At 37.7% G+C, this 27,982-nt stretch overlaps 2 protein-coding genes across 3 annotated transcripts in view; one reads left to right on the top strand and one right to left on the bottom strand.

Moving 5' to 3' along the window:
• LOC145239767 (uncharacterized) overlaps window positions 1–27,982 on the top strand; it is a 759,337-nt gene that overhangs the window by 433,965 nt on the left and 297,390 nt on the right. The gene's annotated exons all lie outside the window — the stretch shown is intronic.
• Window positions 25,496–26,207, bottom strand: LOC145240069 (uncharacterized; the record flags this gene model as incomplete). Its single annotated transcript, XM_080103693.1, has 2 exons — window positions 25,496–25,558; window positions 26,115–26,207. Coding segments are annotated over 2 exons (156 nt in total), but the record flags the coding sequence as incomplete, so codon positions are not given.

Raw genomic sequence — 27,982 nt, 5'->3', positions numbered from 1 at the left:
GTATGCAACCAAACCTAGTTCATTTGAAGATTTGAAAGCTAGAATAACTAATGTGATTTCAGGCATTACTATAAATCATTTAGCAAATGTTTTTTGTGAACTGCAAAATCGTATTACCCTTTGTATTGCTAATGATGGAGGGCATGTGGAAAGTTAAATAAAATTTCAATAAAAGCTTAAAAATATAGATTTACTTCTTTCAAATCTATTTTGCAGATTATTTCTATTGCAAATACAAATAAAGTTATAATTTTTTTTAAATGCACACGGACTTTATGGACACCCTGTGTGTGTGTGTGTGTGTGTGTGTGTGTGTGTATATATATATATATATATATATATATATATATATATATATATATATATATATATTTCTTTAACTCTTATTTTGGGCCATCATATGCATGCATAAAATACACACACAGTAAACATAATGCTTTCCCATTTCCTTATCCTCACATATCCAGTATGCATACTTGAATCAATAGAAGGCAAGCTCAACCTGAATTCATACACACACTCTCCCGTCGGCTTAACGTGGATAGAAAACTCGTACATATTGTCATATATTGAATGTTTACATCTACAGAATATAGAGAAATAATTTGCAGTAGCACACACACTTTTACTCATTAACCATTCAAATATATCTTTGAATTAATAAATTATATGGAAGTGCATGAAAAATCAATCTTAAATTACGCAGTTTTTTTTTTTTTTTTTTTTTTTTTTTTTTTACACAGTGGTCACCATTTATCAAGGCCCGGAAGCCACTCAGGGATAAGGGTTAAAAAGAATTTGAATTTTTACTATATTTAACTGGGTGTTAATATATAACTTCCTGCATAGATGTAGATGTAATTGATGCTTATTAAACCTATTGATTTCATACTAACAGGAAAAGTATATTTTTCAAAACTCCCACTTTAAGAAAATCTATCATAATTATACCAAATCTAAATTCTGTAAAAGTCTAGTGTTTCATGCTTATGCAATCATCAGTACAGGAGGTGACAATTCCTGCCAGTCTGGAGACTTAAACCCAGCCATGAAGCCACCTTTGATTCCATTTACTAAGCCTTTATTTTCGAGCCACCAAACAATTGCTACGAGAATGAAGAAAATTAATAAGAAATAAATGCACAATTCAGGCGTAGATATTGCACAATCCAGAGTGTTCGAAGATGGAAGTCGTGGACGTTGCATAAACGTTAGTTGACTATCTCTTAGACAGTGACCATCTTTAGGTATTCTTAAAGGGGATTGACAATTATAATGTATATATATATATATATATATATATATATATATATATACTAGCATTTCATCCCGGCGTTGCCCGGGTGTTTGGAAGTGTATGTTGAGCAAAAAAAAAAAAAAAGTGGTAGTAGTGTTGTATTGTTATCATAAAAGCGGACCGTGTGTGTGACCGTCTAAATGTTGCTATTTGTAATATATTCATATCTAATTGTTCATATGCAGTTGTGTGTGTGATACATGTATTTTGGACATACCTTATCTTCATGCGTCGTTGATCTTGTCCATCTGGAATTCATCTTATGTCTTGGAGGGGTGACTTGAAACCTGTTTTGGACGAATATTCATTCACTCCAAGACGATGAGTTGGTTTTATATAGTTTTTATTCACTTTCCAGATGTCGATCGCAGAAGAATGGAAAGTGAATGTCTTTGCTTGCATAGGTCTTATTTTCACACACATCAGCGTCCCCACCCCAGTGAAGGGGATGGGACGACCTGTTAAGCCGTCTGTTCTTCTCTACATCCAAACCCAAACTCACTGATTCCAGCTAACCTGATCACATGACTCACGTAGATCAGATCAGCTGACCCTCCGGTAAAACGTGTCTACAATATGATTTACTATATTTCTTATGTTCAACCTATTTCCTAACAGTAGGAAGGCAGGTTCGAACCCATACCGCAAAGGAGGAAAAGAATGGGGAAAAAAACATGACGTCTTTGCTGTTACGACCACTGCCAAACCGGAAGTGACGTAGGTTTAAATTAAGGCCAGACAATCAAAAAGAGGTGATAGCTTTCGAAAATATCGGCAAAAAAGCGACCCCTCCCCATAGAAAAGTGCCCAGTTAAGGGTGAAGAAATTAATGTTTTTAGCCAATTTTCCGATATTTGTCGTCTGAAAGGTCGAACTTCAAAACGATACTGATCTAGTAAAATCCATTGTCTCTGTCGAAAGTTTTAGGCAGACATGCAAACATACATACATATTGGTACTCAAATTTTCGACCCCAAACCAGTTAAAAAGCTTGCCTTATCTCTGAATACCCTTTATGTGAAATTTCCAATGTTTAGACCAGAAATTGTCTGAGTAATTTGGTAGAGACCGCAGAGGTCAAATTTTTTTTTAATTTGACCCTTATTATGACCCCTTAACATTTATTGTTTTGGGCTCAAATCAAGTTAAGTTAGATCCATGTCCAAGGAACCTATATCCAAAATTTTAAGTGTTTAGACCCTAAATTGTCAGGAGTTTGGTAGAGTTCTCAAAGGTCAAATCGTTGAACTTTGACTCATTAACAACCAAATCTCTGGTTGAAAACGGATGACAAAGATTTTCCCAAATCTCAGTACCCTGTATATCAAATTTCGAGTCTGTAGACTGAAAATTGACAGTTATTGTGTAGGGAAATGTATACAGACGCACACACAAACAGACACTTTCACTTATATATACTAACAGGCTACCCGGCATTGCCCAGTCATAATATACACTTAAGTATGATGTCTTAATTTATGCAGATTTCGTATTTTTTTAATATAATTTTCTAATTCTCTATTGATTATTATATCGTACCCAATATATAATAATGATGATTTCAAAAGTTTTTTAAAAAAATGACTTCGGTGCTATCAGCTGGAATCAAAACCAAAACATTCATCGCTTCAGTCATAGTCGTTATTCAGTGCTTTAGCCTTCGTTGATACTATCTGAGCTATCATTAGATAGATAAAAAAATTAAGCAACATCAAATCAAAAATGTATATGCATTTATTTTCAGAAAATAGTCAATTTACCTCTGCCAAGGTCAACTGTGTTTCTTCAGTTTTGACCCCTTTACAGCTATTGTTATAGACTGAAAACCAAATCGAAAGTGTGCTACACGTCCAAATAATATATGTATCGAATTCCAACACTAAACCAAATATTCAGAGAGGGGTTTGGTAGACTTTTTTGCGCACACACACTGATAAGGTCACTTTTATTTATATATACATGTATATATTTCCATTTGCTAGAACGTTTTTATCTTAAATTCTACACAATTATGCAGAATGTAAAAAAGATGCATAAATAGAATTCAATATAATAGTGAACTGAAAGCAATCATTTAATAAAAAAAACATAAAAAATGAATAAGTAATTAATGCTCGTTTTTCACAGGAATATGCAAATTAGTTTACTATCATGACTGAGTATATTAAAGAAATTCCTTTTCATAAATTTTAAATAGAAAAAGTAGGCTTTTAATATCAATGTGAGAGCGAGAACATAACTCAACTTTATAGGTGTAACATCTAGGAAGTTGATAATCTTAATTGCTTGTAACATCTAGGGAGTTGATAATCTTAATTGCTTGTAACATCTAGGAAGTTGATAATCTTAATTGCTTGTAACATCTAGGAAGTTGATAATCTTAATTGCTTGTAACATCTAGGAAGTTGATAATCTTAATTGCTTGTAACATCTAGGAAGTTGATAATCTTAATTGCTTGTAACATCTAGGAAGTTGATAATCTTAATTGCTTGTAACATCTAGGAAGTTGATAATCTTAATTGCTTGTAACATCTAGGAAGTTGATAATCTTAATTGCTTGTAACATCTAGGAAGTTGATAATCTTAATTGCTTGTAACATCTAGGAAGTTGATAATCTTAATTGCTTGTAACATCTAGGAAGTTGATAATCTTAATTGCTTGTAACATCTAGGAAGTTGATAATCTTAATTGCTTGTAACATCTAGGAAGTTGATAATCTTAATTGCTTGTAACATCTAGGAAGTTGATAATCTTAATTGCTTGTAACATCTAGGAAGTTGATAATCTTAATTTCTTGTAACATCTAGGAAGTTGATAATCTTAATTGCTGCCATAATCTCTGTTTTGAACCATAAAATTTTCATAGTTTTGTGAATAATTTTTAAAATTCTTTTAGGCTTGAAGTTTGTAACATTTCTAACTATAGCCAGGCCATCACTATAGGCGACTGGGAATCGCCTGTGAATTTAATATTCCCTTAACACTTCCTCCTTTAGAGAAAGCCGGTTCAACCCACCTAGGGTAATTGTCATACAACAAAAATGAACTAAGAAAAAAAAAAAAAAACACCAAGGCAGTGTAGTTGTTGTTGATGTAAGTTCTTGAGTTGGAAGCCATGTTTAGTTTCAGAATATTTTCCGATGTATAGTTGTTCTATACAAGTCCTGGAGGTGACTGGTTCTCAGTAGACAATTTTGTTCAGGTTTCTGATTTTATAATTTTTGTAGCCACAGAGCAAAAGATTCTTCCCGTGTTGACACAAAGAAAACATCTGCAAGTTTGCTAAAGAAAAGGTTTCATTTTTATGGAGCAATTCTGGTTTCTGATTGGTTGGTAGCAGAAGCTGAATTTATTTGATTCGTCAATTCCTAGCAGCATTATTTATAAATAGAATCTCCCAACTGTGAGGGACCATACCCCCATCAGTCCTTTAATGGGGAAGGTCTCCTAGCGGCTTCGGCTGCAGGGAGACAGGGTAGTAGTACTCGTCAAGGATTCATTACTTGACACTCAGCCTAGCAGGTGAGGGGCTGGGAACCGGCCCAGCACCTGTTGGACTAAGGTATGCTGCCTGGGTAATACCTAGGAGGTCCACTCTCCCAGGCCTTGCCACTGGGCTTTCCGGTGGAGTAAGTTCATTGCTTACTGCCTGAGGCGCCCCTACCGGGGAATGCCGACAGGGTTACTCGGGCAATTTTTACAATTGCAGGAGTGCCCCTCCTTTAGGGGAGCCTGCTGGATCCCCACTTTCCGGCCTTGTGCCACATTTTGCCGAGGTGGACGGCAAATAAATAACTACCCCCATTAGTAGTCAAAAATATTGCAACACAAGTCTAATTGAATACTATGGAATTTTCTTGTTTCCTAATTTTTTTAATTGTCTAAACTTTTTTTTTTTTCTGACAAAATTAGATAAAACAGAAAATCGGCAACATCATAACAAAAAGAAAAAAAAAAAAAAACACTCCTGAAGATAATTACGAAGATTGAACCACTCAAGATGGCCAATAAAAGAACTCTCAGAGCCATACTCCACAAATTGCGACCAGAGACTCAGAAACTTAATCGCCAAGTAATTAGATAAATTAGTACATAGGCAACTGAAAAATCTATACAAAATTTCAAATGGAACCTTTTATTTAATCTACGGTGATAAATTGTTATCCTTGTATCATGCATGACTTGGATGAGGTGTTCAGTTTTATTTTTAACCAGCCTGGTTGCCCGGGTGTTTAGAGGTGTGTGTTGAGCAAAAAAAAAAAAAAAAAAAAACGGTAATAGGCGGGCAGGCTTGAACTTGTACCGTGAAGGAGTGAAAGAACCGTGACATCTTTGCCGTTGCATTCAAACCGGAAGTGGCAGAGGTTAAAATTAAGGCTAGTCAATCGAAAAGAGGGGATGACTTTCAAAAATATCGACGAAAAAAGCAACCCCTCCTTGTAGAAAAGTGCCCAATTGAGAGTGAAGGAATTAATGTATTTTGATATTTGTCATCCACAGGGTTGAGCTTCAAAAAGATACTGATCTCGTGAAAATCCATCGCCTCTGTCGATAGTTTTAGGTAGCATACATACATACATACATACATACATTTTAAACAGACAGGTGAGATTTATATAATAGATGTATTTTTAGTTAGTGGTTGCCTATAGTAAGGATTGAATTTTCAACCTCTGAAAGACTATCACTTAGAACAGATTGGACTGAACACCATTAACCATTGCACCACATGCCCATGTTTAACAAGATGGCATGTGTTCTTCAGAATTGTCTGATCTATTCCCTGCTTCCTTTGTTCCAGCTTATTTAACTCGTTGGTCTAGTGGTCTCCATTAATTCGCTGTTTTGATATCTCATTGTTATACAGCTTCCTATTCCAGTAGCTTCTTTCCAAGAACTGCAACCTTGTGGAACTCTTTTCTTGCTCACTGTTTTTCTACTATCTATAGCCTTGGGTTTTTTTTACGATTTAAAGCCAGGAGGAATTTCCTGTCTTTGCAATTATCATCTTTTGTCAAGTGGCTTCATGCCTTGTCTTGCACAATTCCCCCCAAAAATGAGTTATAGTTGTTTAAATAATGTAAATTATCGATCCTCATCTCAAAGTTTCCAAAACATAATTGTGATATTGCAATTTCGAATTGTGCTCCTCCAGAGGTTGAAAATTCAATCCTTACTGTAGGCAAACACTAACTAAAAATTGTTTTTGATGTAAGGACAAGTATTTATTAACCTAACACTGTGGTTCCCAACCACTATTCTGCGACACACTAGTGTGCTGTGGAATGATTACTGGTGTGCTGCAAAGAAATAATGGCTAGAAGCCATTTAATTTCAATTTTTTTAATTTCTTAATCATGATTACACCGCTCAGTTCAAAATTACCGAATTTCTGTAATCTAAACGTTTCACGCATACTAATTAATAAACTTTATAATATTTTTTGTTTGTTTGTTTTATATTAGTGACTAGCCTAGGTGCCCGGCGTTGCATGGGTGTTTGTAGGTGGGTGTTGAGCAAAAAAAAAAAAAAAGTTTGAACCCGTGACGCGAAGGTGGAAAAGAAAGTGGAGGTGTGTGTAAAGGTGTTAGTTGAGCAAAAAAAAAAAAAAAAGGAAAAACATGATGCGTTAGCTGTTGCGCCCATCGCCAAACCGGAAGTGACATAGGTTTAAATTAAGGCTAGGCAATTGAAAAGAGGAGATAACTTTCGAAAATATTAGCAAAAAAAAAAAAACGACCTCTCCCTGTAGAAAAATGTCTAGTTGAAGATGAAGGAATTAATGTGTTTGGCCAATTTTTTGATAGATACCGATCTCGTGAAAATCCGTCGCCTCTGTCAGAAGTTTTTGTGAGACATACATTCCTACATACATACATGCATTTAAACAGACAGGTGAGATTTATATTGTAGATGGGACGATTAATCTGAATATTAGGAGTTTTTTTTTTTTTTTTTTTTTTTTTAAGTATCTGGAATCGACACTGGAGCTAAATAATTCAAACCTGATTTCGACGTCAAAACAATTCCTAAATACACAATGTGTAAGACAAAAAAAAAAGTCAATTTGAAGTTAATCTAATTTTATACAGTAGCAGTATAGATTATCTTCCAAATGAATGTATTCTAACTCTTGTTAGTGGTATGAACTGTGAACACAAATTTAAAAGAATGATCATTTGTAGTTTTTAAATTCTGAATCGAATTGATTGTTGGATTGTATAAAACCTTTCGAATATATTGCTACTTTTTTATTTTAAAGACTTTCAGTAGAATATATTTATTTTTGTGATAGATATGCTGCAAAAATAGACATTTTTAAAACTCAATAGTATGCAGCCATGTAAGAAAGGTTGGGAACCACTGGCCTAATAACATTTTTTTTTTATATTTCTGGTCTAGAATATTTTACAGTTTATTGGATTTGGGGTATAATGCATTAAACAAGATACTTCTAACACCGGTTAGAAAATCTAGCATCCATTTTGAAACTTTTTAATCTTCCTGAAATCTCCTGTCAACAATGGCGTACTGTCTTCCCAACTATGTGCAGATATGGCTGAACTCGTATTTTTCTATTTCAGATCTATTTCTTACGTAGTGCTAAGTATGTGATTCGGCCAGCTAAAACAGGCATGTTAAAATTTGTGTAAAAATACATAGGGCAATTCGAACACTTCTACACATGTCAACCTTCTTTTTTTGTTTTTTCCTGTACTAAAATATAAACAGATCTAGACATATATTTCCCTGACTTGACTCATCGTAGCTTAAATAAGAGTTGAGCCTAAAGATACAGGCCCGAGATTAATAATATTTTTACTTAATATTTTTTTTTTTTTTTTTTTAATAAAAAACGAGAATTTAGGACATCGAAAACATACAATAACCCCAAAAATAGAATCCTCTTTTTTTAACAAATAAGAACATTAAATCTTTTCTTATATTAAAAATCGACTTTATGACGGAGACCAAAACAATTCTGGTGTATTATTCGTTTATTTCTAGTATACGCAGGCAAAATGGAAGAAACTGGTGCAGACCTGAATTCGTCCCTTTCATATTTGCGTATTTCTAGAGTCTTTTAAACCTAATTGGTCCAATAATAACTACGAAAAGTTGTTTGATATATAATATACTGCTGAAAAATAATGTTCATTATTAAGAAATAAATCCGTTAAAAAAAACCCTGTCTGATGCAGCAAGGAGATATGGTTGCATTGCTCATAAACACACATACATATGAGATGGATGATGACACTTCATTCAAAGTTAAACTTTACTAGATCATTCAATCAATAAGGAAAAATAAACTCTTTACGTCATAATATTTCGAAGCTGAATGCTTCTCATCAGAAAAGAGAAGAACAAGGTTACATTAAAAAGTTAGCATAAAAACATAAGCCTATAAATAATGATACTAAAGGTAACTAGAAGCTGACTAGAAGGTAAAAATAGATATAAAAAATATGGAAAAAAAAAGATATATAAGGAGAAATATTTTTAAAACAAATAAAATATAGAAAAAAATATCTATAAAAATGAAATTGTCTGTGTGTGTACATTTCCCTACCAAACTATTCAGTCAATTTTCAGCCTACAGACTCGAGATTTGACATGAGGGCTATTGAGATTTGAGAAATCTTTTTAATCTGTATTTGGCCAGAAATTTGATTGAAGAGGTCAAAGTTCAATGATTTGACCTTTGAAAACTCTACAAAACTCCTCTGTCAATTGTGGGTCTAAACACTTGAAATTTTAAATGTAGGTTACTTGGACATGGATCAAACTTTTTAATTTGATTTGAGCCCAAAACAATATATGTTAAAGGGTCAAAGTTAAAAAAAAAAAAAATTGACCTCTGCGGTCTCTACCAAATCACTCAGCCAATTTTTGGTTTAAATATTTGAAATCATACATAAAATGTATTCAGAAATAGGGCAAGCTTTTTAATTGTTTTTTTTTTTTTGGCCGAAAATTTCGTTGCTAACGGGTCAAAGTTCAAAATATTTGACCTTTGCAGTCTCTAGAAAACTATTCAGCCAATTTTGGTTCTAAACATTTGAAATTTCACATAAAGGGTATTCAGACATGCAGCGAGCTTTTTAATCAATTTTTGGGCGGAAATTTGGCTGCCAAGAGGTCAATGTTGAAAGAATTGACCTTTGCAGACTCTACTAAACTCCTCTGCCAATTTTAGGTCTAAACACTTGAAATTTTAGATGCAGGTTAGCTGGAAATGAGTCAAACTTTTTAATATATATATATATATATATATATATATATATATATATATGCACATAAAGTTATGAACAGTACATAGGGCCCAAGCAAAGCTGGGCTGAACTGCTAGTAGAAGAATAAAGATAATGACACAATAAGATAAATTAAAACATACAATAAAATAGATTAAAGATAAAGATGAAATAACAAAATTGTATTCCAAATATTAGAAAGAGAGTATAATAGTCTATAAATGTATCCGGAAAGTAGTGATGATCCAGTAAATCTTCAATGTAAACCGCAAGGTACATGAAGATTCAAGGTAAAGGAAATTTCCAACATTCTTGTAAAAAGGCAATCCCGGCGAGTGAAGTGCATTTGCATACAATATATATTCTTAATGAAATTAGTCCAATTCATCACATGTTTTATATTTGTTATGACACTAAGAAATTATTTATCATAAACATACATAAATTGAGCCATTTATTGTACTAATAGATTATAACACTAAATTCATAGTCACAATAGAAGAATAGGACACTAACCATGTGTAGGTGATCGAAGTAATAATTAATATGCATACTGCTTTGTAAAAGGACCTCTCATTAACTCTTTGACGTTTCCCCCCCCCCTAATTTTCGGGGGTGGGGGGGGGAGAGGTCTTACATTTTCCATAACAAATTTCTATATTACGAGTATTTTTTAACACTTTAGGTGAAGCATTCATTTCAGGGGCTTGCAATTCTTGATTTTTCTCAATTTTCTTGGGCAATGCTAGAACATGTGTCCAACTAGTATAATATAAATGCGGGAATGCAATTGCAAACAAAACTTTATACTAAGAGACAACTTGAGTAAAACTTTACAAGAAATCCATTGATTGTATTTTTTATTAGTTTTTTTTTACGATAATAATATGGAAGGGTTGTATTCGTATCAGACCTAAACAATCAAGATCATGTTCATTAGCATTTTAGAAAGTAAAGACATCGAAAATGCTAATACGGGTCTAAAGGCTGGGAGCAGAAGTACACCAGGGTTCTCGTTCATTCTTAGTGGAAATTCTAACAAGTTCCAGAAAAGGGTTGATATGTCGTAAAGCAAAACAACCGAACAAAACACCATGAATAAATATTTGAAGATATAAAAAACTTTAAGTACAAAAACTTTTACCGAAATTATTGGATTTGACATTAAATACCCCCCCCCCCAAAAAAAAGGTCGATATGCCATAAAACAACCAAACCAAAGCAAATCCAACTAGTTTTATGAAATCCTTAAAAATCAGTGCATTTTTTTTCTTTTTCTTTCAATTCAATTAACATTTAAACGCATCCCACAATGCAATTGCTTTTATTTTTTATTTCATCTTACTATTGACTCTTTGTGTAATTATATTTGAAGCTGGTTTAGAAAAAAAAAAAAAAAAAGAGATAAACAACATAAACCAAGATTTCTTTGTATAATGATTTTTTTATGACATTTACTGCAAACTGAGAATTCTTTGCTTTCTCTCTGACTTGTGTTTCCGTGAAGGTCATGCTTACATGTCTTCCTGTTCTTTTTTTTTTGGGGGGGGGGGTGCTAGTGGAGGTTTCTACTTGTCTGTTGTTTTGACTTTCATTGTAAAAATGCTCGGAGCGTCAGACAACTAATCAACAAACAAATAAACATAAAAAGAACAAGATAAGGTATTGTTAAGATGCACTCGTTTAATATGCTTTTCTTCTTTTCTTTTCTTAATTTTCGTATCGTTTTGGGGATGAGGCATGCTATCGGATGCCAGATATTCACCCCGCTATCTCATGCATTCCAACTGAGAGGTCTTTAACTTTTTAAGATTCTAATCGTCTTCTTAAATGCAGTTGTTTGTATCTCTTGCACTTGGGTTGTGCCAGGTAGTTTTTGATATCCTTTTTCAGAAGTAACTGCTTCTAAAATTAGTGGAACTGCAAGAAGATGCAGCATAATGCTGGAGAGTGTGGAAGGAAAGTCAGCACACGTTTGGAATTATTTTTGTTTTTTCTTACTTGGTATCACCACTTACCAAGGTCTGCAGATCACATAAGGGTTAATGAGTGTTAGGCAAATGGTGAGACGAACACCGTGATGATCAGTTATGGTGAAACTTGGGTAAGATCTAATTATATAAGAGGACGACTCAACAAAAACTTGTTTACATTAGACTTGAAAACTGCCTTGTTATAGTCAGCTGGGAAGCAGCTTCACGGCATTGTGTTCCACAGATCGACAGTTCTAGGAAAGAGGCTCTAATCATTGCATTCTCGTCTAGTTTTTGGCAGATATTAACAGAAATCGTTGACAGTTGTTATGGCTAGATGAGTAGTTGTTGTGTACCTTTTAAAAAGGGGGAGGGTACAGATTGAAGCTCAGTCGAGCACTTATAAGAAAAGTAACGATAGAGCAGAGGTACCCCTACATTTTTACCCTCGCCATGAAGATATGATATAAATAAAAATAGAGAGTGAGCGAGAGAGACTGTTTCTGTCCAAATTATTAGATTTATAGAAAAGATTGCTTTCCTATTTACAATGCCTCGCCACGGGACAGAGTTAGACACCAGGGTCGTTTTTTAACGTGGAGAAAAGGAACAAAAATAAAAATTGTCTCAGTCGTGAAGGATTTCTCCTCCACTGACAGAGAACAAGAAAAGTGAAGTGCAGCATCTGAAGAACAGATACTACACTTTGATCTTGTCCCGAAGGCAAAAGATTGCTGTTACATACATATTAATGGTTGTAAAGATACATTTTCAATAAAAGAAATTTCTTAGAACTTCTCATCTTTATAGACAAGAGAAAACTCAAGTCTCTTGTTTTTTTTTTTTTCTCTTTTTTTTTTTCAGTTTTCTTATTTTCCTTTTATGGAAATGGGGCATTCTACAGGATGTCAGACAGTCACCTGCTATTTCAAACACTCAAAGGGATTATTTAAGATTTTAACTGTCTCTTTAAGTGCAATCGTTTGCATCTCTCTTGCACTTGGTTCACTAGGTATATTTGTCAGGTAGTTTATTTAAATTCTTTTTCATGAGTTCACTTGCTCCTATAATTACTGAAATGATGGAAATCTTGTTAAGCTTCCAATTTCTTTTTGTGTTGTACATAAAACTTTGGTATTTCGTTCTCTTTTTCCTCTCAACTCTGTTTAAGCCTGCATCGATTGGGACACTGACTTCTACTTGGGTTGCTGCTTTCTCTTTCTTATCTCATATCACTATCAGATTTAACAGCTCCATTTTCAAGGCACGTAGCTGCAGGAATTGCATAGTCATAGTGGATGGTGTATGACTTATTTCCAACTGTTCTTTCTGATAAAAATGTTCCCAGGTCTTGCTATTGCATTCGATATTCAACTTGTTACAGATCATCCAGTAGAGACATTTACTTCATTGTGTCGCATCGTATAGTCGCCAGCCCCCCAGCAGAACCTTATAGGCTTGTTTACTATTTTTATTTCATTTTCCTTCAGTCGAAGTTCTCAAAAATCAAGGGACCCCCCCCTCCTGCCTTTTGTGGGCTAACACTTGATCTCTATATGAGATACATAGACAGTCAAATGTTCCATTAAAGTTCTTTATCTCTCAAACACTGAGTTTTAGTAGCGAACATAATTTTCCTCTCTCCAATTAACCACTTAAAAATGTTATACCTTCTTGTGGTCTCTTGATCTTATTGGATTTCAGGATAAGAATTCATCTAGTCTGGTGGTGTATCCAGTTTAGTGCTGTTACTATATACAACGTCACTAGGAGAAGGTGTACCAGTCATCATATAAACCACTGTGTGTTAGGCATACCGAGGAGATCTTAGTTGTGCTGTAAATACTTGGTATTTGGTCGGGGTTTACTTTTAGGGAAAAGTATACGCGTGCAGGGTTGTCTTGATACACCCCTGTACAGAGATCTTAGTACACTCGAGGATATTGTCAAGTAGGCATTCAAGTTTTCTGGGTTATTTTTTATTTATTTATTTATTTTTGAATTTTCTTTCTTTGAAAATTTTAATGCTGGGTATGAGGCAGCCAAATCAGTTGCCAACATTCCCTTGCTTTTTATTGAAACCAGCCGAGAGCTCCTTTTAGTATCCCCGTTGATTCCTTAAATACAATTGTCTGGATCTCCTTTGCACTTGGTTCACCAGGAATATTTCCCTTTTTTTTTTTTCATTTTTCTTAAACTTTTTCTTCTAGGGGATGGGACATCCAACCAGATGTCTGACATTTACCCCTATTTTAGTGAATCCAACCAAGGGATCTTTTCAGGATTCTAGCCGTCCCTTTCAGTGCAATCGTTTGTATTTCACTTGCACTTGGTTCACCGGGTATGCTTGCTATGTACTTTTTAAAGTTCTTTTTCATAAGCCCAGTTGCTCCTATGATGACTGGTAGAATCTCTAATCACGTGTGTTTGGAAGTAAGTTTATTTACATACAAAGCCACACTTAAGGCTGAAAATGATGAATGGTGATGCGCAGTCAAATAAAACCTCTAAAGAATAATAAACTATTGTTTGTCGATGGAATTGAGTTGGAGTTGAATGGAATTGTAGAGTAGACATAAGATGGATTTGGAATTAAGATGGATTGGACTGGAGTGAGTCGGGAAGACTTATTTCTGGATTAAGGAAGAGGAGATACGGTGCTTGTTAGAAAAGGTGATTGACGTAACTTTCTGATGAATAATGCTGATGAAAATCTCAAGATGGCGGATATTGATAACTATTCCGATAGACATGAAACGAAATGAGATGTGAATGTATTACTATCCGACTGACAGAATATTCATGACATTTTAAAATGTTTGAGACTCGGGGAAGCTGAGTAATTCCTCATCAAGGTAAATTTCGTATTCAGACTGACAAGACAACTTATGGTTTTTATGTTTCTTATTGTAAAGGAGATTTGGTGTTAGATGGAATCCTTATATCGGATTAATAATTTTCAGAAATGTTGATGAGTATTTTTTTTTTTTTTTTTTAAATAATGGGTTCATATTTATGAAGGCCACTCGAAGGAAGGATAACGTTTGGTTTGGTTTAATTCTTTTGTTTGAAGGCATATGGACCGTTTTCAGGTTATTTAATGCTGAAGCCAGTCATTTTGGTAATGGATTTTTTATTTTTCAAGTCTATTCATGGTGTTTGAGTTGATTGTTTTGTAGAAAAAAAAATGTCTTTGTTTTTGACTTTGCAGTACATGATTGAGTTTTGCAAAGGAAAAGGAAAACAGATAACATTAATGTTCAGTGCATTTTTGGTCAGAAATCCAGTATCTTCAGAAAGCTCGATTTGGTAGCTCTAGATGCCCTTACAAGTATTACTATTCCAGAACAGAGTGGACCTGGGAGCAATGGTAACTAAAGAGCAATTCCAAATTCCTAAAGGAGGCCTCACTCACTGAATCTCTTTTAAGACCATATCCAGGACCATAGTTAGCAAGGAAGCAGTAGTCTGTTTTATAGGTAGGTTATTTAATGCCAAATCCAGTTATTTTAGTGAAAGTTTCTAGGCTTCAAGTTCATTATATCTTCAAATATTTATTCGTATAATTTGGTTTGAGTGTTTTCTATTACGGCATATCCAGCCTTTTCGAGTTCTGTAGTGCCAAATTCAGTAATTTTGGAAAAACCTTTATGCTTCAAGTTCTTTATATCTTCAAATATTTATTTAAGATGTTTGGTTTGATTGTTTTGTAGAGGAAAATTGTTTCTAGCTTTGCAGAGCATGATTGAGTTTTGCAAAAGGAAAGGAGGAAAATAACATCAATGTTTGGTGCATCTTAGGTCAGGAAGCCAAAATCTTCAGACGGCCTGATCTGGTAGCACCAAATCGAGAATAAGGGTTAAAGAGATTGTCAGTTGGATGATGAATGCTGCCACAAGAGGATTAGAAACAATGAATGGAATAAGCAGAGGATTACTTAAGAGGAATTCAGTTTTCATATTTCTTATCTTCGTGTAATGGAGATATGGTGTTAGATAGAATTTCCAAACCATACTAACATGGATTTATTTTCATGTTGACATTTTGACACTTGTTTTCCTTGATCTGACACATTTTAAAAATGAAATCTGTTGGATCGTTTTTATTGCGAACCTCTTATATATAAAGTAAGTTTGTTGCCTTTATTTTTGTGATCAATAGCCTTTTTTTTTTATTCACCATAAACAAGACATATTTCCACTGAAGTGTAAGTAGGTAGCAGCTGGATTTATAGGGGCAGCATGTGTGGGGAGTTTGGAAGCAAGATGTTTGTTCACATTTGTTAAATTTCAGCATGTTGGTATGATCAGGAGAGCAGTAAATGGATTCTAAAAGTCTAAAAGTAGTCTGAAGAATAAAGCTATGAGTGTAGAAAATCGACTTCTACAGTGGAGGGGTTGGATTTTGTTGCTAGTGGGATGGGTCAGGAGTATTTTTGTTTAGGGGAAGAGATACAAGTTTGGTAAGTTCACCGGAATAGATTCCATAGAAGTACTTGTAAAACAAATGCAGCAAAAGTACTGGGAGGACATCTCGCTTGCCAGTCACCAAAAGAATTTGTGTGGAGACATACTGTAATAGAAGATACTAGTCACATAAGCAGCAGCGCCTCTGTTTAGCTTGTCAGTTGACTGAATCAGGGGAGGAAAAAGAAAATAAAAATTGTGGATTGATTCGTTATATACATGTGACATTAATTTGCATAGAAGGGGTATCTATAAGAAGGACGAATTGAAGAGGACCGAGAGTCAAATTTTTGAGAGGGCATAGCCGTTGGAAGCTGGTGTTTTGAATTACGGTTTTAAGTTGAAAGGAGTCGGTACGAATTGCGATCTTGATAAGGAGTTCTGACAATTTTTTTTTTTCTTACCACAAGCTCACAGGTCAAACAGACAGATTTATCTCATTTTTCGGTAAGCTTTTGGATTTCCTATCCATGACATTTTATAGTGACACACTTCTAAGCCCTAATTTGACTTGTAATGGAATTATCTGCTCTCTTCTTAGTTTTAACCTTATGCAAAAAATACCGTTTTTAACATTATTTTCACGCACTTATATATAATCTTACTATATGCCAAGTCTATTCTAAAATTAAAATTTAACTTTGAATCATGCAGAAATTGGTGACTCGGTCTCAACACTTCTACCTGAAACGTTAAAAATAGATAAAATTTTAAAAATAAAAAAATAGAAACACTAATTGATTGGTTTATTCTGTCTTTCTTTCCACGGACTTTCATATGTAGACTGACAAAAAAAAAAAAAAAAGAGTGAAGAAAAGGGGAGGTAATTGGTATAACTGGACATGTTATCAGTTTATGGTCATATCTTCTTTTAGATTGAGCAGATCTAAGGTGACCGGAGAGTTGTGGGGGTTGTATCGTAATTCTTAGAATTGATTTTTGTTTGGGGGGGGGGAGATATTCTCTTCTGTTACATATTTACCGGATCAGGAAGAAAATAACATGTTGGCAGGTCTAAAAGTAAGATAATATTCTTAGCAAAAAAAAAAAAAAAAAAAAAAAAGACATTTATGAAGGCCCGAACAAGATATTCCAACGAGATGGAATAATTGCCTATTTTATGATAGACATGAACAGTATCAAAACTAACATTAGAGACGTCTGTCTTTCAGCTTTGTGCTTGAAAGTGGTTTTGATGCACTTAGTTTAGAGTATTTTTATTTATTTATTTTTTTAAAATTCTTGTTCACCCCAAACAATGCATATTGCCGCGTGGACGTAATGGGCTACTATCAAAAACCATGTTTACAGAGGACTATGCAAAAAGTGGAGCGAGATATCAGTTCACATTATATTGAAACTTCTACATTTCAGGACAGTCAATGAAGTTGGAAAAAGGGAGGGGATTACAAAGTTTAGCAGTTTGAAGGAAAGCTATTAGAGTGGATTTTCCAACATCTAGGGACCTCTACAGTAAAGGAATGGGATTTTATTAATAAATGGGTTTGTTGGGGATATGTATGTCGAGGGAGGAACAAATGTGATGAGTTCATCAGAACAGGTCCCATTAAAATACTTGTTGGAACTTAGTTGATAGTGTGGGATCTATTAGATTGGATATTCTTCTTGGACCTTGTATGAGAGAGAGAGAGAAAGGGTAGATACACCAGCCTAGATGTGGCAACAATACTGCATGGCTTTGTAGAAATACAGGATACTCCCAAGTGTGAATAATTTTCTAGCACAGTAAAGGAAACCTGCCTTATTTGCAGTAGTCTTTGCAATGTCCTCATGTATTTGTTCCAGTTTATGCTATATGTGAATGTTAAACCGAGGTGTTTGAAGGAAGAGCTCTCAGATAGCATGTTATTAATAGGGCTATGACAACAGCATATTCTTTTCATTATTTTGACTCTCGAGTATATATCCGACACAGTTAATCAACCGAGAACCACATCACTCTACATAAAAGCATCTACGATATCAACGGATACACACTTGAGAGTTAAAACAATGAAAAGTATATGCTGTTTCCAAGCCCTAGTTATTAATCATAACTATTGGTGATTGAGAAGGCTTCTTGTAATTGTTAAAGGAAAGCAGCTTAATCTTAGTAGCATCTAAAATTCTTGTTACTTGAAAATAACTGTTTGCAGATAAATATGAATTCATTTGCATGTGTGTAAATATCTCCATTGGACCATCTATAAAAAATTAAATATCAAATTCAGCAACAAGTCCTGGGAACATGTTTACCAGAAAGAACAGTTGGAAATAAGTCATACACCATCCATTATGACTATGCAATTCATACAGCCGCGTATCTAGAGAACGGGGCTCCTAAACCTAACATAGTGATATAGGATAAGAACAAAGAAACAACCTTAGAAGTTATGTCTGCAATGATGCTGGTTTAAACAGCTGAGAGCGAAAAGATAATGAAATACCAAGCTCTTACGTAAAACATGTAAAGAAACTTAAATTATAGGAACCGTCACACTCCATCATTCCAATAAGTATAGGAGCAACCGGACATGAAATAGAATTTAAAAAATAACCTGACAAATATACCCGATGAACAAAGTGCAAGAGAGGTAAACAATTGCACTTAAGGGATGGTTGCAATCTTTAAAAAAATGTCTTGGTTGGAATCTGAAATAGCAGATGAATTTCTGGCATCCGGTAGGATACCCATCTCTAGCTAGAACAAAATAATAACATTGTATAATATATATATATATATATCAGTGGGAGGTTAAGTACTAGTTAATTTGTCCAGATTTCGTATGGATTATTATAGACGTGATTTCAAAAGTAAAAAAAAAAAAGAAAAAAAAAAGTATTTGGGTGCCATTAGCTAGAATCGAAACAGAAAGCAAAACTATAGCATTAAAATCTGGTGACGTTACCACTGTACCAACGTAACATGCATAGGAACTGTTTAAATATAAACTCAAATGAATGTACAAAATGTCTGACGATTTTTTTCAATTTTGACCCATTTTGACTCCTTAAAAAACTATTTTAACCAGCAAAAGACCCATAAAAGAATGGTCCGTAAAAAGTTCAATCATTTGAGGCCCCTCGCGCTACTCTGTGACTTTTCGTTTTGGAGGAGATAAAGTTTGAAAATATGAAAACAGACATATAGACTTTTATATATTAGATATATATATATATATATATGTGTGTGTGTGTATGTTTATATATATATATATATATATATATATATATATATATATATATATATATATATATATTCAGCAAATCTGAAATAGTAGAATTATGTTTTTTCTTGGAAATCAAAAAAGAACTCATTTTTTTCTCCAAAACAAAGACTTTCTGTGAAATTAAACTTTGTCCTATTTTTTGTCATTTGACTCGATTTAAATGTGGTTGGGTAATGCTCCCTTTCCAATACCACCCCATCCTCATCTGGAATCCATCTCAATTACTTTTTTTTTTTTTTTTTTTTTTTTTTGCCATTGGCCATTCACATCTATGATTGTTATTATTGTTACTACTCTTCGATATAGATTTAAATGAATGACCTACCTATCAACAGAGCTCAAACCAAGCACCCTAAATTTAATAATCCAGTGTCATTAATATATTAGCTCGCAAGTTACTTGTGATCAAGACAAGTAAATATGGCTGTTAAAACAAACTCGTGCCGTTTTATTACAATTTGAATTGTGCAACCTAAGAGGAGGAAGCTTTACTCTTTTGCCTTGGCGATATAATTATGTTTAAGTTAGTGTTCACCCTTTAATTATGGGAACATTTTTGCAATAATACTTTATTTATCTGGAGACAGGCTGTTTCATCTTTTATCTATCAACGGTCTTGAACAAACAATCCTGCGTTTAATAATCCAGCATCATTAGCCTCATTGGATATATATATATATATATATATATATATATATATATATATATATATATATATATATATATATATATATATATAAAGGAAACAATAAGATTGCAAAATGGAGACACAAAAACTATATGTTGGTGAATATAGAATGGTTCATTTATTTAATAAAGGTATACAAACACTTAGTCGGGCGATAGAGGGGACTCTTTATACCAAGGTATTTCGAAGCCTAATGCTTCTCATCAGAAGGGTAAAGATGCTAGGTAACATAATGTGACGTCTAGTGCGGGATTCATCAGGAACGAAATAAATCAATAAAAATATTGATATTGTTAGGGGGAATTATATAGAATTCTAAGATAAAGAATTATATAGAATTCTAAGATAGTATATATATATATATATATATATATATATATATATATATATATATATATTACTAATTTAGATAGTATTCTAATATATAAGTAAATAATACAAAGTTTTTCTAGATAACTCAAGAGTTCAATATTAGAGCTATAAATATTACTTAAATTTATTTCCACTTCTACAAGAATATGCGTGTTTTAATTGTTCATTTCAAAATATTACGTTTTATTTGCAAAAAAACTCATGTACAATTGTTTCAGCCCACAGCCGGTATTTGAGTTTATGATAGTTTTGAATTATAAACATACTCGGCAGGTAACTCTTCAACACAAAGAAACTGGTTTTTATACTTTTATTGTACTGAAGAGTTGCCTGGTGGTTATGTTTATAATTAAAAAAAAAAAACTATTATAAACTTAAATACTGGCTGTGAGCCGAAACAATTGTACATAAAACCCAAAATTTTGAAATAAACAATTAAAACGTATATCTATATAAGGGTTAAAAATTATGCATATGCATACTAGCAGATGTATTTGGTGTTCGTTATTAAATGTAACGTTGAATTTCTTAAAAAAATAAAAAAATAAAAAATGGAAAGAAACTGAAACCTATGCATGCAAGTGTTATGCGGACACCCTTGCAGTAATTGTTGTAAGAGCCACACCAAATATGATCTTAACCTTGAAAAATGGTGTGCACCATTCCTAGGTCGGAGACCCTCATGCCAGGTTTGGTCATGATCAGGCTAGTGGTGTGGCCTGTTGGAGAGTTGTACACACACACACACGAACGGTACTACTTTAGATTGATTGATAGATTAGTCGTAATATTATTTTTATGTTTTAGCAATATTACTGGTATGAATTAGTTCCCCTTGAGCCTTGAAGAGTTTCTTCTCCTACATATGCATAAGTTTCCTCTTTTATATATATTTCTCCTCATCATAAAACAAAAAACCAAAAAATACTGACATAAATTGATAAGCAATAAGTTATCACATAATTTCTGACAGGCTCTTCATGGCGCAACGGTTAACTCGCCCAACTTCACACTCAGTAGTCTTAGGTCCTAATTCTGTCATAGACCCACATCTCGTTCCTCCTTTTCCCCCTCTTTCTCTGCTTTCCCATTCGCTTTTTCTCCTTTCCCATTCGTTTCTCTGTCCAATAGTATTGATTTCTAATTCTCTGATTTAACTTCATGCATACAAGCAACAGCTTGCTCGATAGATTCTCTAAGAATCATCATCATCATCATCATCATAAGAAAAAGAAGAATCATTTCAGGGTATATGTTCCCACACTATTATCTATTCGCACGACAACAACATGTATATTTTGTCGTGTAACTAATCCATTGTAAATAACTCACAGTTTTCTGTTTACATATCAAATGTTACACCTGGTCCTTCTTGTTTAATGCCAGCATATATATTTTTGTCTTCCTTTTTTTTTATGATTAGTGCATAATACCGAAGCCGTGTGTGACCGAAAGTGTCTTATTGTTCTGACATCTATTCTTTGTTTATTGAGTAGGAGAAAAAAAATCATACTTGACATTAGCTTTATAAATCCACAGGAAAATCTTCCAATATATGGAATGTTGGCGATGATTTTCCTAGATATTCTACACCGGGAATCTACTTTTGTTTAATCCATTGTCAACGAACGATTTTAAACCATTAACTCAATGGCTTCTATCCTTTTCTCCCTCTCTCGCAGTCTTGTTCTCCCTCTCTCGCAGTGTTGTTCTCCCTCTCTCGCAGTCTCCTTCTCCCTCTCTCTCGCAGTCTCTTTCTCCCTCTCTCTCGCAGTCTCTTTCTCCCTCTCTCTCGCAGTCTCTTTCTCCCTCTCTCTCGCAGTCTCTTTCTCCCTCTCTCTCGCAGTCTCTTTCTCCCTCTCTCTCGCAGTCTCTTTCTCCCTCTCTCTCGCAGTCTCTTTCTCCCTCTCTCTCGCAGTCTCTTTCTCCCTCTCTCCCAGTCTCTTTCTTCCTCTCTCCCAGTCTCTTTCTTCCTCTCTCCCAGTCTCTTTCTTCCTCTCTCCCAGTCTCTTTCTTCCTCTCTCCCAGTCTCTTTCTTCCTCTCTCCCAGTCTCTTTCTTCCTCTCTCCCAGTCTCTTTCTTCCTCTCTCCCAGTCTCTTTCTTCCTCTCTCCCAGTCTCTTTCTTCCTCTCTCCCAGTCTCTTTCTTCCTCTCTCCCAGTCTCTTTCTTCCTCTCTCCCAGTCTCTTTCTTCCTCTCTCCCAGTCTCTTTCTTCCTCTCTCCCAGTCTCTTTCTTCCTCTCTCCCAGTCTCTTTCTTCCTCTCTCCCAGTCTCTTTCTTCCTCTCTCCCAGTCTCTTTCTTCCTCTCTCCCAGTCTCTTTCTTCCTCTCTCCCAGTCTCTTTCTTCCTCTCTCCCAGTCTCTTTCTTCCTCTCTCCCAGTCTCTTTCCCCCCTCTGTCCCACTTCCCCCCCCTCTGTCCCACTTCCCCCCCCTCTGTCCCAGTCTATTCCCCCCTCTGTCCCAGTCTATTCCCCCCTCTGTCCCAGTCTTTTCCCCCCTCTGTCCCAGTCTTTTCCCCCCTCTGTCCCAGTCTTTTCCCCCCTCTGTCCCAGTCTTTTCCCCCCTCTGTCCCAGTCTTTTCCCCCTCTGTCACAGTCTTATTCCCCCCCTCTGTGCCAGTCTTTTTCCCCCCCTCTGTCCCAGTCTTTCCCCCCCTCTGTCCCAGTCTTTTTTCCCCCCTCTGTCCCAGTCTTTTTCCCCCTCTGTCCCAGTCTTTTTCCCCCCTCTGTCCCAGTCTTTTTTCCCCCTCTGTCCCAGTCTTTTTTCCCCCTCTGTCCCAGTCTTTTTTCCCCCCTCTGTCCAAGTCTTTTGCCCCCTTCCTCTGTCCAAGTCTTTTTCCCCCCCCCTCTGTCCAAGTCTTTTCCCCCCCCCTCTGTCCAAGTCTTTCCCCCCCCTCTGTCCAAGTCTTTTCCCCCCCTCTGTCCAAGTCTTTCCCCCCCCTCTGTCCCAGTCTTTTTCCCCCCCCTCTGTCCCAGTCTTTTCCCCCCCCTCTGTCCCAGTCTTTCCCCCCCCTCTGTCCCAGTCTTTCCCCCCCCTGTCCCAGTCTTTTTCCCCCCCTCTGTCCCAGTCTTTTTCCCCCCCCTCTGTCCAAGTCTTTTTCCCCCCCCTCTGTGCCAGTCTTTTCCCCCCCCTCTGTGCCAGTCTTTTCCCCCCCTCTGTGCCAGTCTTTCCCCCCCCCTTTGTGCCAGTCTTCCCCCCCTCTGTCCCAGTCTCCCCCCCCCTCTGTCCCAGTCTCCCCCCCCTCTGTCCCAGTCTCCCCCCCCTCTGTCCCAGTCTTTTCCCCCCTCTGTCCCAGTCTTTTCCCCCCCTCTATCCCAGTCTTTTTTCCCCCCCCTCCTCTGTCCAAGTCTTTTTTCCCCCCCTCCTCTGTCCAAGTCTTTTTTCCCCCCCTCCTCTGTCCAAGTCTTTTTCCCCCCTCCTCTGTCCAAGTCTTTCCCCCCCCCTCTGTCCCAGTCTTTTTCCCCCCCTCTGTCCCAGTCTTTTTCCCCCCCTCTGTCCCAGTCTTTTTCCCCCCCTCTGTCCAAATCTTTCCCCCCCCCTGTCCAAGTTTTTCCCCCCCTCTGTCCCAGTCTTTTTTCCCCCCCTCTGTCCCAGTCTTTCCCCCCCCTCTGTCCCAGTCTTTCCCCCCCCCTCTGTCCCAGTCTTTCCCCCCCCTCTGTTCCAGTCTTTTTCCCCCCTCTGTCCCACTTCCCCCCCCCTCTGTCCCAGTCTATTCCCCCCTCTGTCCCAGTCTTTTCCCCCCTCTGTCCCAGTCTTTTCCCCCCTCTGTCCCAGTCTTTTCCCCCCTCTGTCCCAGTCTTTTCCCCCTCTGTCACAGTCTTATTCCCCCCCTCTGTGCCAGTCTTTTTCCCCCCTCTGTGCCAGTCTTTTTCCCCCCCTCTGTCCCAGTCTTTTTCCCCCCCTCTGTCCCAGTCTTTTTTCCCCCCTCTGTCCCAGTCTTTTTTCCCCCCTCTGTCCCAGTCTTTTTCCCCCCTCTGTCCCAGTCTTTTTCCCCCCTCTGTCCCAGTCTTTTTTCCCCCTCTGTCCCAGTCTTTTTCCCCCTCTGTCCCAGTCTTTTTTCCCCCCTCTGTCCAAGTCTTTTGACCCCTTCCTCTGTCCAAGTCTTTTTCCCCCCCCTCTGTCCAAGTCTTTTTCCCCCCCCTCTGTCCAAGTCTTTTCCCCCCCCCTGTCCAAGTCTTTTTCCCCCCCCTCTGTCCAAGTCTTTTTCCCCCCCCTCTGTCCAAGTCTTTTCCCCCCCCCTGTCCAAGTCTTTTTCCCCCCCCTCTGTCCCAGTCTTTTTCCCCCCCCTCTGTCCCAGTCTTTTCCCCCCCTCTGTCCCAGTCTTTCCCCCCCCCCTCTGTCCCAGTCTTTCCCCCCCTGTCCCAGTCTTTTTCCCCCCCTCTGTCCCAGTCTTTTTCCCCCCCTCTGTCCAAGTCTTTTTCCCCCCCCTCTGTCCAAGTCTTTTTCCCCCCCCCTCTGTCCAAGTCTTTTTCCCCCCCCCTCTGTGCCAGTCTTCCCCCCCCCCCTCTGTGCCAGTCTTTTCCCCCCCTCTGTGCCAGTCTTTCCCCCCCCCCCCTTTGTGCCAGTCTTCCCCCCCTCTGTCCCAGTCTTCCCCCCCCTCTGTCCCAGTCTTTTCCCCCCTCTGTCCCAGTCTTTTCCCCCCCTCTGTCCCAGTCTTTTTTCCCCCCCTCCTCTGTCCAAGTCTTTTTCCCCCCCCTCCTCTGTCCAAGTCTTTTTCCCCCCCTCCTCTGTCCAAGTCTTTCCCCCCCCTCTGTCCCAGTCTTTTCCCCCCCCCCCCTCTGTCCCAGTCTTTTTCCCCCCTCTGTCCCAGTCTTTTTCCCCCCCTCTGTCCCAGTCTTTTTCCCCCCCTCTGTCCCAGTCTTTTTCCCCCCCTCTGTCCAAATCTTTCCCCCCCCTGTCCAAGTTTTTCCCCCCCTCTGTCCCAGTCTTTTTTCCCCCCCTCTGTCCCAGTCTTTTTTCCCCCCCTCTGTCCCAGTCTTTTTCCCCCCCCTCTGTCCCAGTCTTTTTCCCCCCCCTCTGTCCCAGTCTTTTTTCCCCCCCTCTGTCCCAGTCTTTCCCCCCCCTCTGTCCCAGTCTTTCCCCCCCCCTCTGTCCCAGTCTTTTTTCCCCCCTCTGTCCCAGTCTTTTTTCCCCCCTCTGTCCCAGTCTTTTTTCCCCCCTCTGTCCAAGTCTTTTTTCCCCCCTCTGTCCAAGTCTTTTTCCCCCCCTCTGTCCAAGTCTTTTTTCCCCCCTCCTCTGTCCAAGTCTTTTTTCCCCCCTCCTCTGTCCAAGTCTTTTTCCCCCCTCCTCTGTCCCAGTCTTCTTCCCCCCTCCTCTGTGCCAGTCTTCTTCCCCCCTCTGTGCCAGTCTTCTCCCCCCTCTGTCCCAGTCCTTTTCCCCCCTCTGTCCCAGTCTTTTTCCCCCCTCTGTCCCAGTCTTTTTCCCCCCTCTGTCCCAGTCTTTTTTCCTCCCTCTGTCCCAGTCTTTTTCCCCCCCTCTGCCCAGTCTTTTTCCCCCCTCTGCCCAGTCTTTTTCCCCCCTCTGTCCAAATCTTTCCCCCCTCCCTGTCCAAATCTTCCCCCCCCCATCTGTCCCTGTCTTCCCCCCCCCCTCTGTCCATGTCTTTTTCCCCCCCTCTGTCCATGTCTTTTTCCCCCCCTCTGTCCAAGTCTTTTTCCCCCCCTCTGTCCAAGTCTTTTTTCCCCCCTCTGTCCAAGTCTTTTTCCCCCCTCTGTCCAAGTCTTTTTTCCCCCCTCTGTCCAAGTCTTTTTTCCCCCCTCTGTCCAAGTCTTTTTTCCCCCCTCTGTCCAAGTCTTCCCCCCCCCTCTGTCCAAGTCTTTTTTCCCCCCCTCTGTCCAAGTCTTTTTTCCCCCCTCCTCTGTCCAAGTCTTTTTTCCCCCCTCCTCTGTCCAAGTCTTTTTTCCCCCCTCCTCTGTCCAAGTCTTTTTCCCCCCTCCTCTGTCCCAGTCTTCTTCCCCCCTCTGTCCCAGTCTTCTTCCCCCTCTCTGTCCCAGTCCTTTTCCCCCCTCTCTCTGTCCTTTTTCCCCTCTCTCCCAGTCCTTTTTTTCCCCACAGTAATTTTTCCCCCTCTCTCCCTGTCTTTTATCCCCCTCTCTCCCTGTCTTTTATCCCCCTCTCTCCCTGTCTTTTATCCCCTCTCTCCCAGTCCTTTTATTCTCCTCTCTCCCAGTCCTTTTATTCTCCTCTCTCCCAGTCCTTTTATTCTCCTCTCTCCCAGTCCTTTTATTCCCCTCTCTTCCAGTCCTTTTTTCCCAAGTCATTTTCCCCCTCTCTCCCTGTCTTTTATCCCCCTCTCTCCCTGTCTTTTATCCCCTCTCTCCCTGTCTTTTATCCCCCTCTCTCCCTGTCTTTTATCCCCCTCTCTCCCTGTCTTTTATCCCCTTTTCTTCCAGTCCTTTTTTTTCTTCACTCTCTTCCAGTCCTTTTTTTTTCCCCTCTCTCTTCCAGTCCTTTTTTTCTTCACTCACTTCCAGTCCTTTTTTTTCTTCACTCACTTCCAGTCCTTTTTTTTCTTCACTCTCTTCCAGTCCTTTTTTTTCCTCACTCTCTTCCAGTCCTTTTTTTTCCTCACTCACTTTCAGTCCTTTTTTTTCCTCACTCTCTTCAAGTCTTTTTTTTTCTTCACTCTCTTCAAGTCCTTTTTTTTCTTCACTCTCTTCAAGTCCTTTTTTTTTTCTTCACTCTCTTAAAGTCCTTTTTTTTATTCGCTCACTTCCAGTCCTTTTTTTTTCTTCACTCACTTCCAGTCCTTTTTTTTCTTCACTCTCTTCCAGTCCTTTTTTTTCCCTCTCTCTTCCAGTCCTTTTTTTTCTTCACTCTCTTCCAGTCCTTTTTTTTCTTCACTCTCTTCCAGTCCTTTTTTTTCCCTCTCTCTTCCAGTCCTTTTTTTTCCTCACTCACTTCCAGTCCTTTTTTTTCTTCACTCACTTCCGGTTTTTTTTTTTCTTCACTCACTTCCGGTTTTTTTTTTCTTCACTCTCTTCCAGTCCTTTTTTTTCTTCACTCTCTTCCAGTCCTTTTTTTTCTTCACTCTCTTCCAGTCCTTTTTTTTCTTCACTCTCTTCCCGTCCTTTTTTTTCTTCACTCTCTTCCCGTCCTTTTTTTTCTTCACTCTCTTCCCGTCCTTTTTTTTCTTAACTCTCTTCCCGTCCTTTTTTTTCTTAACTCTCTTCCCGTCCTTTTTTTTCTTCACTCTCTTCCCGTCCTTTTTTTTCTTCACTCTCTTCCCGTCTTTTTTTTCTTCACTCTCTTCCCGTCCTTTTTTTTCTTCACTCTCTTCCAGTCCTTTTTTTTCTTCACTCTCTTCCAGTCCTTTTTTTTCTTCACTCTCTTCCAGTCCTTTTTTTTCTTCACTCTCTTCCAGTCCTTTTTTTTCTTCACTCTCTTCCAGTCCTTTTTTTTCCCTCTCTCTTCCAGTCCTTTTTTTTCCTCACTCACTTCCAGTCCTTTTTTTTCTTCACTCACTTCCGGTTTTTTTTTTCTTCACTCACTTCCGGTTTTTTTTTTCTTCACTCTCTTCCAATCCTTTTTTTTCTTCACTCTCTTCCAGTCCTTTTTTTTCTTCACTCTCTTCCAGTCCTTTTTTTTCTTCACTCTCTTCCAGTCCTTTTTTTTCTTCACTCTCTTCCAGTCCTTTTTTTTCTTCACTCTCTTCCAGTCCTTTTTTTTTCTTCACTCTCTTCCAGTCCTTTTTTTTCC

The sequence above is a fragment of the Euprymna scolopes genome, chromosome 19 (genome assembly GCF_053919585.1).
Source record: "Euprymna scolopes isolate OS-2025 chromosome 19, ASM5391958v1, whole genome shotgun sequence".
Classification (NCBI taxonomy): domain Eukaryota; kingdom Metazoa; phylum Mollusca; class Cephalopoda; order Sepiida; family Sepiolidae; genus Euprymna; species Euprymna scolopes.
The sequence above is the reverse complement of the archived record's forward strand: the minus strand, read 5'-3'. Positions and strand labels throughout refer to the sequence as shown.